General features: G+C 43.0%; 1 protein-coding gene across 2 annotated transcripts in view; it reads right to left on the reverse strand.

The window, feature by feature from the left end:
* The window catches only part of Ppat (phosphoribosyl pyrophosphate amidotransferase), a 30,997-nt gene that overhangs the window by 2,961 nt on the left and 14,665 nt on the right, over window positions 1–13,371 (reverse strand). For both annotated transcript variants that reach the window (XM_057772677.1, XM_057772676.1), the window contains exons 4-10: window positions 9,956–10,068; window positions 9,707–9,852; window positions 8,206–8,278; window positions 6,220–6,371; window positions 5,688–5,815; window positions 3,882–4,103; window positions 1,232–1,352 (exon numbers count right to left, since the gene is read on the reverse strand). In XM_057772677.1, the coding sequence (XP_057628660.1) occupies window positions 1,232–1,352; window positions 3,882–4,103; window positions 5,688–5,815; window positions 6,220–6,371; window positions 8,206–8,278; window positions 9,707–9,852; window positions 9,956–10,068 (955 nt within the window). The remainder of the gene's footprint in view (window positions 1–1,231; window positions 1,353–3,881; window positions 4,104–5,687; window positions 5,816–6,219; window positions 6,372–8,205; window positions 8,279–9,706; window positions 9,853–9,955; window positions 10,069–13,371) is intronic.

The following is a 13,371-nucleotide window of genomic DNA, read 5'->3' on the forward strand; positions in this document are numbered from 1 at the left end:
TTATTTTTTAAAGATTTATTTATTTATTATGTATACAACATTCTGCCTGCATATATGCCCACACGCCAGATCTCATTACATATGGTTGTGAGCCATCATGTGGTTGCTGGGAATTGAACTCAGGACCTCTGGAAGAGCAGTCAGTGCTCTTAACCACTGAGCCATCTCTCCAGCCCCACATATTTTTTCTGAGTATATTATTGCAAACTGGGTAAAGGAAAAAACCATGATATAAAGTATATAAAAATATTTTTGAAGGAAAATCACTAGACACAACTTTGTATCTGTACGTATAAAAGTAAACTGTTATGCCCTGACTTATTTGTGGTGAATTTTTTTTTTTAAAGAAACGTCTAAAGCCGTGGCCTTGAACTGCTCCAGCTTCCAGTGTTGGAATTAAAGGCATAAGCCATGCCACACAGCAGAATCTGAAATCGTTATGTTTAAATTATTTCTAAAAGACATAAGTTTTGTTGCTATTGTGAATGTCTTTTCTCCCAACGTGCACGTGTGCATGCACATGTGTGGACGTGTGTCTATGCAGGCCCAAGGCTAATTGATATGGGATGTCTTTCAGTATGCTGTGAATGTTTAATTTCCATTGGTTAATAAAGAAGATGACTGGCCAATAGTCAGGCAGAATATAGCCAGGCAGGAAATACAAGTACATAGAGGGAGAAGAAGGGCAGAGTCAGGGAGACAACATACACCCACCTGAGGACTATATGCCAAAAACCACCAGTAAGCCTTGGGCCACATGGCGATACACAAATTAATAGAAACAGATAATTTAGTTGTAACAGCTAGTTAATAAGCCTGAGTTAATGCGCCAGTTTGTAATTAATATTAAGCCTCAGAGTGGCTATTTTAAAAGAGGCTGCAGGAGGACTATGGCAGGAGACATGGGGGATGGACAGGACAGAAAGGCTCCAGTTACAGTTAAGGGTCTCAGAGTCACTGATTCCATTAGTCTGGCTCATCAGCTTACTCTGGGTATACAGTCTCCACGTGCTCAACTCTGGAGTCACAAAGGCACCCATACCTACCCAGCAACTGCGAACTCAACTATGGTCCCCAGAACTTGTGGTGCAGAACCATAATGCTGAGCCACATCCCAGCACTCAAATATATCTTGCAAATCAGCTTCTTATTGCTGTTTTACACAAATGTGCACTTAAAATTTAAAACAAACAAGCCAACAATTAAAATCTACAGAAATTTTAATACCTACCGAGGTATTCTGCAAGATGATCAAATTCTGGTTTATTGGCTATCAGCTCTTCTTTGGTGGGTATATTTATTCCCATGAAGCAAGGATATTTTATTGGTGGGGAAGCGACTCGAATGTGCACCTTAGAAAGAAATCATGTATTCACAGTAAATTAATTATGCATACTCCATACTTATAAAACTGTCTTACTGAACATTCAATTAACAACATTAGCAACAAGGTAAAACATAGAAATCATTTCACTGAATAGGAAATTTTTAGATTAGATACATTATTAGATATATTCATTTTCTATTATGTGTTTTTGCCTGCATGTCTGTCCGAGCACCATGTGAGTGCTTCACGCTCAGTGGCCAGAAGAGGGCATCAGCCCTCACTTTCTTCACTGATGAACATGGAAGTACAAGTCAAACCTTTCCCTCTCCAAACTTGCTTCCCAGTCCTGGGTTTCACTGCAGCAATAGAAACCTGAACTCAGACATAGGAGACCAAAGGAATAATATATAACATTAATTTTAAAATATTATACTGTGAAAAAAGTTTGGGCTTTTTTGTTTTGAGTTAGTATTTATTATCAGCAGCTGCAGCTGGCCTTGACCTCTTCTTGATCCTCCTGGCTCTACCCACAACATGCTGGATTGCCGATGTGTACCATCATGACCAGATAACAAATGTTTTAAGATACTATCTTACTCTGTACCCTTGGCTGACCTAGAACTTTCTATGTAGACCATGCTGGCCTTTAACAGAAAGAGATAAACCTGGCTTTGCCATCTAGTACTAGGATTAAAAGGATACACCCAAACACCCAGCCTCACAAATGTTCTTAGTAGCATATAAAATGTTGAAACCTCTTAAATTACATTTATTTATTTACTTACTGGTATGTATGTACACACTTATGCAAACCTGTGCCTCGTTGCCCATGAGGAGATGAGACAACTCACGGGAATGAGTGTCCTCAGTCCACTGTGTCGGTCCCAGCAAGCGACAGAAAATGTCGTTACTAGCTGGGCCACCAGACAATCAAAAAGGCTGAAGGCTTTCAATTAATTTTCTCAGAACAACCATCAAAACATTCTGCATGACAGGGATATCCTTATAGAATGTCCTTCTTTCCTTTCTTTTCCATTGAGTCAAATTCACAGGCTATATGCCTGACTGGCCTGGATTTACCTTTCCAGACCAGAGTAACCATGACTCTCAAATGCTAGGATTATGAGTGTGTACCATCAAGACTGGCACACACTCTTAAATAAAAATGGCCAAAAATTAAAATTATTCTTTAGTCTGTGGGCTCCAAAGCAGACACTAATAGCATTAAAATAATAAGAATGACCCATATTGCAGTAGAGTATGTGGGTGACAAGGTGTGATGTCAAGGAGCAGTGGTTATTCATGTTGCAGAGAATGTCTCGTGAAGGGCAAACTTTACACATTCAGCAAACCACACAATACACAGATCCACTGTCATCCAGGCCGTGCTCTATCACCATGCAGGGACAGCATATTTACTGTAACATGAGGGCCTTAGGATTTTTGTCTGCTCTCTTTGAAGGACCACAGCTAGGCGTGATTTTGCTTTACTGAAAAGGCTGAGATGACTGGGAGGTGGTTGCGCATGCCTTCAATATCAGCACTCAGGGAGCAGAGGAGCTAGTCGTCTTTAAGTTTGAGGCCAGCCTGGTCTATCTACATAGTAAGTTCCAAGGCAGGCAGAGCTACACAGAGAAACCCTGTCTCAATGAAGGAGACAGATGAAAGACCGTGAATGCGGTAGACAAGGTCTTCTATCTGGATCACGAAACTCCATTCTCAGCAGTTTTTCTTCTTATTTATATATGGTCATGAATTTCCCCTTGGTTGTTCAGAACTAATGAGCATAAGGCAGACTATGTCAGCATGACTTTCTCATTAAGCTAAATCACTAGGAAAGCTAGGAGTTTTTCAACCTTGCACAGAAACACTTCAAGGCCACTGAAATTTATTTACTGGCCAGTTTCAATACTGTGTTTAAGGAAGTAGAGAGGACAAAGGAAAGAGAACAAGAGGATTGGTTGGTGGGAACAAACAAGCTTCTTGATTAAGTTTGGCATCAATTTTAAAAGGCATAGTTCATGATGATTCAAACAATTTTAATAAATTTCAATTTGTAAAAACTATAATATATAAAATTCAATAAAGTTAAGTACATGAAAATAAGATCTCCTATAATGTGCATCCAAGCATTTAAAACAGCAAAATTAGACACATGCTTAGCAATCTTTTTAAAGCTCTATTTTACAAAGATAAAGTGATACTAAACTAATTTGGGTTAAATTCATTGTATTAGGAATTGGTTCTGTATCTTCAAATAGAGAATACAGCAAATACTCTTGATTTTTTAATGTTGTTCTATTTTTGTTATATTTTAAAGACTTTGTTTAAAAAAGTGATGTTTCTTTTAGGTTTAGTTTTAATATAGAAAAGATCAAACTTCGTATAGTGTAAGAGTAGTTAATCCATGCTCTCCATATTGCTGCTCAGCTATCATAAAGTCATCTGATAAGCAGATAAATCCCACCTATCTATTCATTGGATACTGTTAACTTTGACGCCAACATTGTTTGGTTGATTTGGGGACCACAAGGCCTGTTTCAACATTACTCACCTCCTTTGCCCCGGACTCTTTGAGCAGTCTTATGATGGGTGAGATGGTATTGCCTCTCACAATCGAATCATCTACGAGGACCACTCTCTTGCCTTTAAAGTTGTCAGTCAACACGCCAAATTTTTTTGCAACACCAAGTTGTCTTAACCTCATGTTTGGCTGGATGAAGGTTCTTCCTACATATCGGTTTTTACACAGCACCTCCACATATGGCAGTCCACTCTGGCAGGGGGAAATAAATGCACTGTTAGTAGCAACACTGAGCTGAGAAGATGCCTTTCAGGGACAGGAGGCATTCCTCCATTCCTCACGGTACCCATCGCCCTAACACACACTCAGGACTTCATTTAGAGGCTAAGTAGGGATGCTCAACTACACCACTAAATTCTGCACATATTCATGATGCCATCCTGGAGATGGTCTCACTATGTATGCTGCCCAGGCTGGCCTCCAACTCACAGCAGTGTTCCTGCCTCGACTGCTCCAGAACTGGGATCGCAGGCCTATGCAGTTCCTATCTTTTCAAACAATGACTGAGGCCAGAGACTGTCAGTAATGCCATGAAAAAGAGTAAGAATTGGAGAAAGGAGATTCCATCCCAAAAGAAAGGAAGAAGCACTGTGGAAACCCACAAAGGCATCACAACAAAATGACGAGAAAAAGATGGACACATCACAAATAAGAAGTTAGACAAACCTGAATATAGTGTACACTGGTGTGGGTAGAGACATAGAGAGAGACAGAGAGACAGAGACAGAGAGACAGAGACAGAGAGAGAGAGATTTGAAAAAAGAAAGGGGACGAGGAGAGAGAGACCACAAGGGAAAGGAAAACAGAGGTAACAGAAGACACATCACAGCACAGCACAAAGGAGAACTGCTGTGGAGAAGCCAGAGACTGCAAAGTGACAGAGGACGGGTGGTGGGAAAGGAATGATGAAGAACTGGGGAAAATACAAGCGTATGAAAACGTCACAGTGAAACTCATTATTCTGTATGCTGCTCGAATTAAAAATGAGACCCAATATTCTCATCTTTAGGTGAATAAAAACTGCTTCTTGTGTGTGCAGGTGTGCATCCAGGGACATGTGCACGCCATAGCTGGTACAGAAATCGAGGTACTTGGGTCAGTTCTGTCCTTCACCACGGGGGTATTAGGAAGCAAACTCACGTGGTCAGCCTTTATCCACCACCCGATCTCTCAGCCCACATTTTGTTGAAAGAAAATGGCTAAAAATTCTTGAACAGGAATGAACATTAGTACCCAACATTTCCTTCTTACAGTAAGTTGGTGAATTGATGGAGGAAGGTCATTGGTTAATTAATAAAGAAACTGCTTGTCCCTCATAGGTTAGAACATAGGTGGGTGGAGTAAACAGAACAGAATGCTGGGAGGAAGAGGAAGTGAGCTTAGATGCAGTGCAGCTCCTCTCAGAGCCAGACACGATGCAGCCAGCCGCCAGGTCAGACATGCTGAATCTTTCCCGGTAAGCGTACCTAGTGGTGCTACACAAATTATTAAAAATGGGCTAAATTAATACGTGAGAATTAGCCTAGAAAGGGCTAGATATAATGGGCCAGGCAGTGTTTAAAAGAATACAGTTTGTGTGTTGTTATTTCGGGGCATAAACTAGCCAGGAGCCCGGGAGCTGGGTGGCAGGAATGCAGCCCACAGCTCCCTACAACAGAATGGCGCAGCTCCCTACAACAGAATGGCGCAGCTCCCACGACACTGAATTTTCCCGTTCTAATCCGTATGCATTTGAAAGACAGAAGAACAACTCACTGAATAATTAAAAGTCAATACCTTGGCAGCATACCCAAGAGCTGCAGGTGTAGCCGACTCTGGAACCGTGCTAACCAAGTCTGCCTCCACAGGCGCTTCAATCGCCAGCTGCTGGCCACAGCGGTACCTTACTGTATAAACCATCTGGCCTGGAATATTTGGAAGAGAATCAGATTGTCTTAACTGAGAACACTATTGCTTTCTAAAAAGCTGGTGCAAGGATTTTATAGGTTGAACAAAAAATACAGAAACAATAAAGTAGGAAAACATAAACTAAGAGATTCAATTGTGTGATATTTACAAAATTTCACCTTAAAATATACTCTTTATTACAAAGTTATACTCTTTATTACAAAAAAAAAAGAAAAAAGAAAACAAAAACCAGAATGTAAGAGTTGAAAAGAAGGGCAATTATGATTTGCAGCTCAGTGACATATTCGTAGCTCCCATTCAGCCACATGCTTCCCAAGTGCCACACAAGCCTTTGGCCAAGAACTGTCATGTTTCAATGAGATAAATGAGATTCATACAAAGAGTCAAAGAAATGACTTACCTTCAAATATACTGTCTGGTCTTGCAAAATAAACATATTCAAAGATACAAAACGCCACTGGGTCTCCTTCAGACCTTGGAATCGTATCAAGAGTTCTGACACCGTGCCTGGATATTTCTACAATTTCTCCAGGCTTGACTTCATGGGAATATCTTAGAACAAACGAACAGAAGACATCTGTGAAACCTATCATTTTATATGATGAGTATATGCTAATTTTTATAAAGCAAAAGAAAAGACTAAAACCCTGCTACTCTTAAAATAAAAAATGTTAAAAATAAGGGACTTATTTTATGAATAAAGGAGCCAGTTAGTACTTTCATTCATATGCGCATTGACAAATCTTGACAGTGTATGCAATATAATCTATAATATCACTTCACTCTGAAAGTAACTGTGTTTTTTTGAGAGGAGTAAAGATTAATTCTTTTTGTTGTTGTTTTTTGGAGATAGGGTTTCTCTGTCAGTCCTGACTGTCCTGAAACTAGCTCTCAGAGACCAGGCTGGCCTTGAACTCAGAGATCCGGCTGCCTCTGCCTCCTGAGAGCTGAAATTAAAGGCATGCACCATCACGCCTGGCTTACTTTATTCTTAAGAGCATGACCTAAAGAGGCAGTGAATTGTTGAGTACGGTTAAGGACAGTTGGTTCCAAGTCTAAGGACCTGAGTTTGACTGCTGGAGCCCACACAGCACAAGGAAAGAACTCACTCTCACAAGCTGTCCTCTGATCTCTCCACAGGTGCCCTGTGGCACCCACACCCCTTCACCACACAAAATAAAGAAATGTAAAACAAACAAACAAGAAACCTCTCCCTAGCCTGCCCCTCAGGTCCTGGGATTATACTGCAACCAACTTTCCCTTGAGTGTTAAGATCTAAGCTCAGGTCCACTGCTCAGGCAGCAGGCACTTTACCAACAGAGCCTTCTCCCAGCTCAAGTCCCTACTTTGGAAAGTAAGTCTTTAGCCGTTTTGGTACAAGTGCTTGTCCCTAAGTCTAAAGACCTGGATTTGATCTCTAGAAGGAAACTGACTCCTGCATGCTATCTTCTGATCTCCAAATGTGTCCCTCCCCAAACAACTAAATAAATGTCGTTATAAAATCAACAAACTAAATTGTCTAAGATGGGCATTGTGTCTCAACCTGTAGTCCTAGCCCTCGAAAGGCAGAGGAGAATTGCCGCAGACTCCTGGGTGGCCTGGGTTAGTGAGAGACATGGAATCAAACACAAATACATGCATACTCAAAAATAAACAAACAAATAAATCAAGTTGGAGATTGTGGCATTGGAAAGACAGTGTTTCCAGAACCAGAAAGTGGGACTGGGACATTAAGGTAGTACAATTGCTATGGACACTGCTCACAGGTGCTGTCCTATAGCAAAGAAATTGGTCATGAAAACAAAAATAGGCATCATCTCTCTTTAAAAACGATAATTCCCAAACTTATTTCTTTTTTCCTTTCGGGGTAGGGCAAGGTGTCAGGGTTTCTCTGTAGAGCCTTGGCTATCCTGGAACTTGCTCAAACCAGGCTTTGCTTGAACTCAAAGAGACACGCCTGCCTCTGCCTCCCCTGCGCTAGGATTAAAGGCTTGTGCCACCACCACCTGGCCATACATTTCTTCACCTCTTTTTTTGGATACACATTTGCCTAAACAGGTATTGAACTCCAGAGTTCAAGGTTCAAATGATTTTCCATTTTCAAAATCACGACTAGCCTGTTCGGCATTTATAAGGTGTGCATCACTATGTCTGAATAAACCAGTTCTGTTCTTTCCCTCTCCCCTTCCGCTGTCCCAGCTGGTTTCCTGTGTTTTTTTGTTTGGGGATGGGGTGAGAGACAGGGTGGCCATATATAAAATTCAGGTTCTCTTTACTGCCTCAGGCTTTTGGAAGCCAAGACTACAAGCATATATTATCAAATTTGGAAGAAAAATGTCTTCACGATGTAAAAACAATATGAAATAATAAATAGGATACAACTTACCTTGCGCCAATAGAGAGAAAGTTGCCCGACTCGGAAGACACCACCCATCCTGCACTCTCTGAAGATTTCTTCTCTATAAACCACAAGACAATCAATTTAGTCACTGGGTACAGGAACGTCTCTGTTTTCTGTTTGCTTTTTGTATGATGCCCTCAGAATAGAAGCCCAAACAGAGACTTGCACATCCCAGGCAAACACTGTACTAATCAGTTACATACCCAGTCCCCACACGGAAATTTTTTTAAAAGAGGTTTTCAGGCGAATGACACGGCTCACAGGTCAAGGGTGAATTTTTTCACGTCTCACAACTGAGATCAATCCTGGGAGCCACGTGGCAGTGGGGAAAGGAATCCCAAGCTTGAGCAGGAGGTCCTCTGACCCCCCCCCCACCATGCCACTGCCATTTGTGTGGATTTAAACACAAAATTGTAAAATAACTTTTAAAAAAGAGCTTTAAAAAAAGGAGAATATTTCATGAGAAAAGCTAAACTTTAAATAGATAAAAGCTATTATTAGCATCACAATAATAGCAGCTGGTTCCAGTATAAGATAATAAATAATCCAAGATTCCTTGTAGCATTATATGGTTTGAATAACAAAGACGATACGTCATGAAAAAAAATCACTGCAGAAATAAAAGGTTAGGCAAAAATATGAAGTTGCAATTCAGAAAAACATAGGAATACAACATTAAATGCTCTGAGGAGTCAGACACGGCCTGGGAAGTACACTTGAAAACTAAAACCAGGAGCTAGCGAGGTGGCTCAGTGGGGAACATGTTTGCTATCCTAATAAGAGGCTGAGTTTGGATCCCAGAGACCCTCTACAGTCTGAGCATGCCAGTGGTCACATGGAACCCCACCTCTGGGAGAGACCCAGAGAACTCCCTGCCAGCTACCCTCCTGAAAACAGCTCAGGTTTCAGTGAGATCCCATCTCAAAAAGTAAAGCAGAAAGCAAGGGAAGACGATAATGGAAGTTGAGCTCTGATCTCTCTCAACACACGCACAGGCAAGCACTCCTGCATGCATACATACATGTGTATGCCTCCACACCATGCACACATCTTTAAAAGACATCAACAGCTAGGACTAGAGAGCTTGCTGTGAAATCAGGAGCACAAGAGTTCCCATCCCAGCACCCACATAATAAGCCTGGCGTCCTGCACATCCCTGTAACTCCAGCTAAGTAGGCTGCAAGCAACCTCCAAGTGCAGAGAGAGACCCTGCTTCACAGGAACAGGTAGACAGTGATAGAGGACAACACCAGATCTCGACACAGAAACAGCACAGGGGCACACACCTACATACGATGTTGTACACACTCACATAAACTTAAAACATAAAGGAAATAAAGATACTGTGTTTTCTTTCCTCCCTTGCTTCCTGTAACCACAGATTTTGGGAGCTCATAGAAGAAAAAGGGAGAAAGGAGAAATCTTGCCAAAAGAAGCAATGATTTTGAAAAGATTATTAATATCGAATCCCACTGAAGTTCATTACCTTTGCCATTCATATCAGAAGCTGGAATAAGACGACCAATGCAGAGAGGACGATTTCCGTATGGATCACGCACTGCATAAATGACATCCCTGTGCATTATGAGCAGAGAGTATGCAGTGGGCGCTTCCTTCATTAAGTTCTTAATTCTGGAAACACAAGTGACCGAATGAATCAGCCTGGCTGTTAACACGTTGTACAAGTTAAGCTCTCAATGCCAGAGCTGCAGTCATCAGCTAGTCATACAGTTACCTTGCGACCCAGTCTGGGGTATCGTCTCGTTCCTGGGGAGGGGTGTAGGCTAGTAACTGGGTAATCATTTCACTATCAGAGGATGTGTAAAGCCCAATGCCATGGCGCAGAAGCTATGGGAGAGAAAAGACTCATAGTTAGACCGCTATTGTCCAACAGCACACAGTGCAGCAGTTACCAGAGAGCAGAAACAGAAGCAGAGATACCAGCTACAGAGCTGCTACAGGGATCTCCTAGGCCCCAGATCATGGCAGGGCTGGGAGGAACTCTGCTGTGCCACCTGATATGCGGTGCCTGATGTTTCCTGGGAAAGGTGACAGCCAGCTTCAGCTTTTACCATCTTCAGGGGAATCCTGACAGTTGTGATGTAGGTGGGTCTTCTGTTGCTTCCATTGGTTAATTAATAAAGAAACTGCTTGGCCTTAGAAAGGACAGCAGCTTAGATAGGCAGAGTAGACAGAACAGAATGCTGGGAGGAAGAGGGAAGTGGGACAGATGTATAGCTCTCCTCTCCAAGTTGGACTCAGGTTAAGATCCTTTCTGGTAGCCACCACCTTGTGGTGCTACACAGATTATTAGAAATGGGTTAATCAAGATGTGAGAATTAGCCAGTAAGAGGCTAGAGCTAATGGGCCAAGCAGTGTTTAAAAGAATACAGTTTCCGTGTAATTATTTTGGGTAAAGGTAGCTGGAAGGTGGGAGCCAGGTGGCAGAAAGCAGCCCGCTGCTCCTTCTACAGAGTTGCCAATAAATGGGTCAGGATAACCTCAGGGAGAACCAGGCCAACAGTGGACTCCACAGAGACTTATCAGACGGGGAGGGGGAAAGGGGTGCTTGCCAAATGCCAAGAACCCTCAAAAGTTCCTCCGGCCCTGACAGCTTCAGACAACCTTCACACAATCCAGCCTGCAGCCCGCACCTCGCAGCCATCCAGATATTCCAGACCCCACTGCAGTTGTCCACAGCCCCTCAGGGCAGGAACTCTCTGCATCAGGTCAGCTAGTCCACAAATGTAAGCTAGGCTCCTCAGCCTCCAGGCGTCTGTCTGGGACACTTCCTGCCCACCGCACCTCGGCTGCAGCAAAGCCACCAATTTGATTAGTTTTGTTGCTTATTTAGGGCCTTTCGTTATGGGTCCAGTAGGCTGAGTGGGCTGTGTGAGGAACACAGAGTCCCTAGGGTTCCTCATCCCAGGGACACCCAGCAACAGCTAGAAGAAGGCTAAAGAGTTCTAGGGGGTGGTCAGGACCACAGGCTACCAAAGATTTCAGAGAATTATAGAGACTTGTGGAAATGGCTGGAGAGATGGCTCAGCGATTGAGAGGACACAGATTCGACTCCCAGCATCCACATGGCAGCTCAAAAATCACCTAGAACTCTACACACCCTGGGATCTGATGCACTCTTCTGGTTTCTAGAGGCACCATCATGTATGTGGGAGGAAACATACGCTCAGACCCACACGCATATCCACAAAACAAAAAGGACAGAGGGAAGCACGGAGAAGGTGAGAGGCAGCAGAGCTGTGGAGAAGCTGTTAGACCCAACTGCTGGAAGGGTTCCCAGGCTGCCAGAAGTCACCAGCTGTGCCTACCCAACATCCTGAGCGCAGGGCTGTAACACTAGAAGCTGGGCCACTGGCATGTAAAGCCTAGGGTGGTAACACTGACCCTGTGGGCTCAGAACTGTTGATACTTTGCATCTTCATGACTTCTCCGTGAACAGAGCAGAGCTCAGCTGAACAAACCAACCAACCCACAAAAAGCACACAAAATTATATTTAGCCAACATGTTAAATTTGTACCGTGACATATAAGCTTCACGTTGACCTGATTGCAGCTCATAAGGTGCAAACACTACAGAATGTGAAAGACCTCCCACCTAAGCATGTCAGATAAAGATTTCTGAGTCTATAGTCCACTTTCTTTTTGCATTTTCCTGATATTGTTCAGAAGCAGAAATGCCCGTACTCCCAGCACTTGAAAGATGGACCAAGAGGAGTTTCAGGTTAGCCAGATCTACAAATGTGTCCTGGGCAACAATAAGACTCAGTCACGAGAAAAGAGTAAGAAATGAGGGATAGGTCTAGACAAACCAAACTCCGCAGATTCTTTGGTCCCTTAAACACACTGATGTGGGCTGAGGACATAACTCAGTGACTTGGTGCTTGCCTAGCACACATAACATCTTGGGTTCAACTCCCAGAAAGACAAACAAAACCTACTTAAAATCCTCTTTCTACTCTTACAGTAACAAGCACATTGTAGAGAGCCGCATGGAGTCACACCTGATGGCAATGTGTAGAGAGCTGCGTGGAGTCGCACCTGATGGTGCTGGCTCCCGCCCTCCGCAGTCCCGAAAGCGAGTGCTCTCTGTGATAATCAACTCCTAATATCAACTAGGCCTGACTTATGCTATTATCACGCAATGATTGTCAGCTGCTTGCGTATGCGTGGACCTATGAGCAGTGTCCACCTGGCAATCCAGGATTGGTAGCCCATGCCTACTTAAGGGCTGGGAGAGGTTTGCCCTGGGAGAGAGGAAGAGAGAGAGGAAAAGAGAGGGAGAGAGAGAGAGAGAGAGAGAGAGATTTTACAATTGTCAAAAGGTCCTGAAGAGCTCCGGTGTGCCGCGACAACTGCTGTCGGGTTACTTAGGGACTAACGAGGAAGAACGCTATACATGTTCACAATAGACGGTTTTCTACTTTCTACTCCAAATATTTTTATCTATACTTGAGAGACACAGAGAGCCAAAATGCCAAGCACACATTATTTCCAGCCTAATCTTTCCTGGCACAGAATCACCAAACTGCCTGGCTAAAGAAATTTGTATAATAATATAATAATGATATATCTGGTGGTTAGATGTTCCTTGACAGCGTCAGGATACAGGGCAGCTGCCATGGAAACCAATGGCATGACCAGAGGGCTACATTCAGCCTTAGACCCGACCTCTAAGGAGGAACAGTCCTTGAAGGTCAAGTTGACCAGCAAAGGCCAAGCTACAGGACTAAAATACTGGGTTCATGGAGCTTCTGATTGGTGCCTGGAGAGTGGTTTCCAGAGGTCAATAAATTAATATGCATAAACTAAGCATTTTTCTGAGGTCCACGAGTCACTCCCTTACCAAGTGAATCAAGGAGGGAATGTGGGAACTCATTTTACAGCCTATAGGCCCTAAGTTCTCAGGGCCTAGACTTGGAGTGGGCATCTGAACTGGGCTTTAGCCTCATGAGAATGAGTTCTAACATATGGGACCAGAGGGGATTGGAACGACAGGCCACCAACAGGCTGGTTTAAGAAATTCCATGTTTGGTCATAGCAATATGCTGTGCCGAGTCTGGACGCAGGGAACAATGCTTGTTTTCCTTTCACACAAACTCTCAACAGAGGACAAAGCAATAAGAGGATCTT

The sequence above is a fragment of the Chionomys nivalis genome, chromosome 6, assembly GCF_950005125.1.
Source record: "Chionomys nivalis chromosome 6, mChiNiv1.1, whole genome shotgun sequence".
NCBI lineage: Eukaryota > Metazoa > Chordata > Mammalia > Rodentia > Cricetidae > Chionomys > Chionomys nivalis.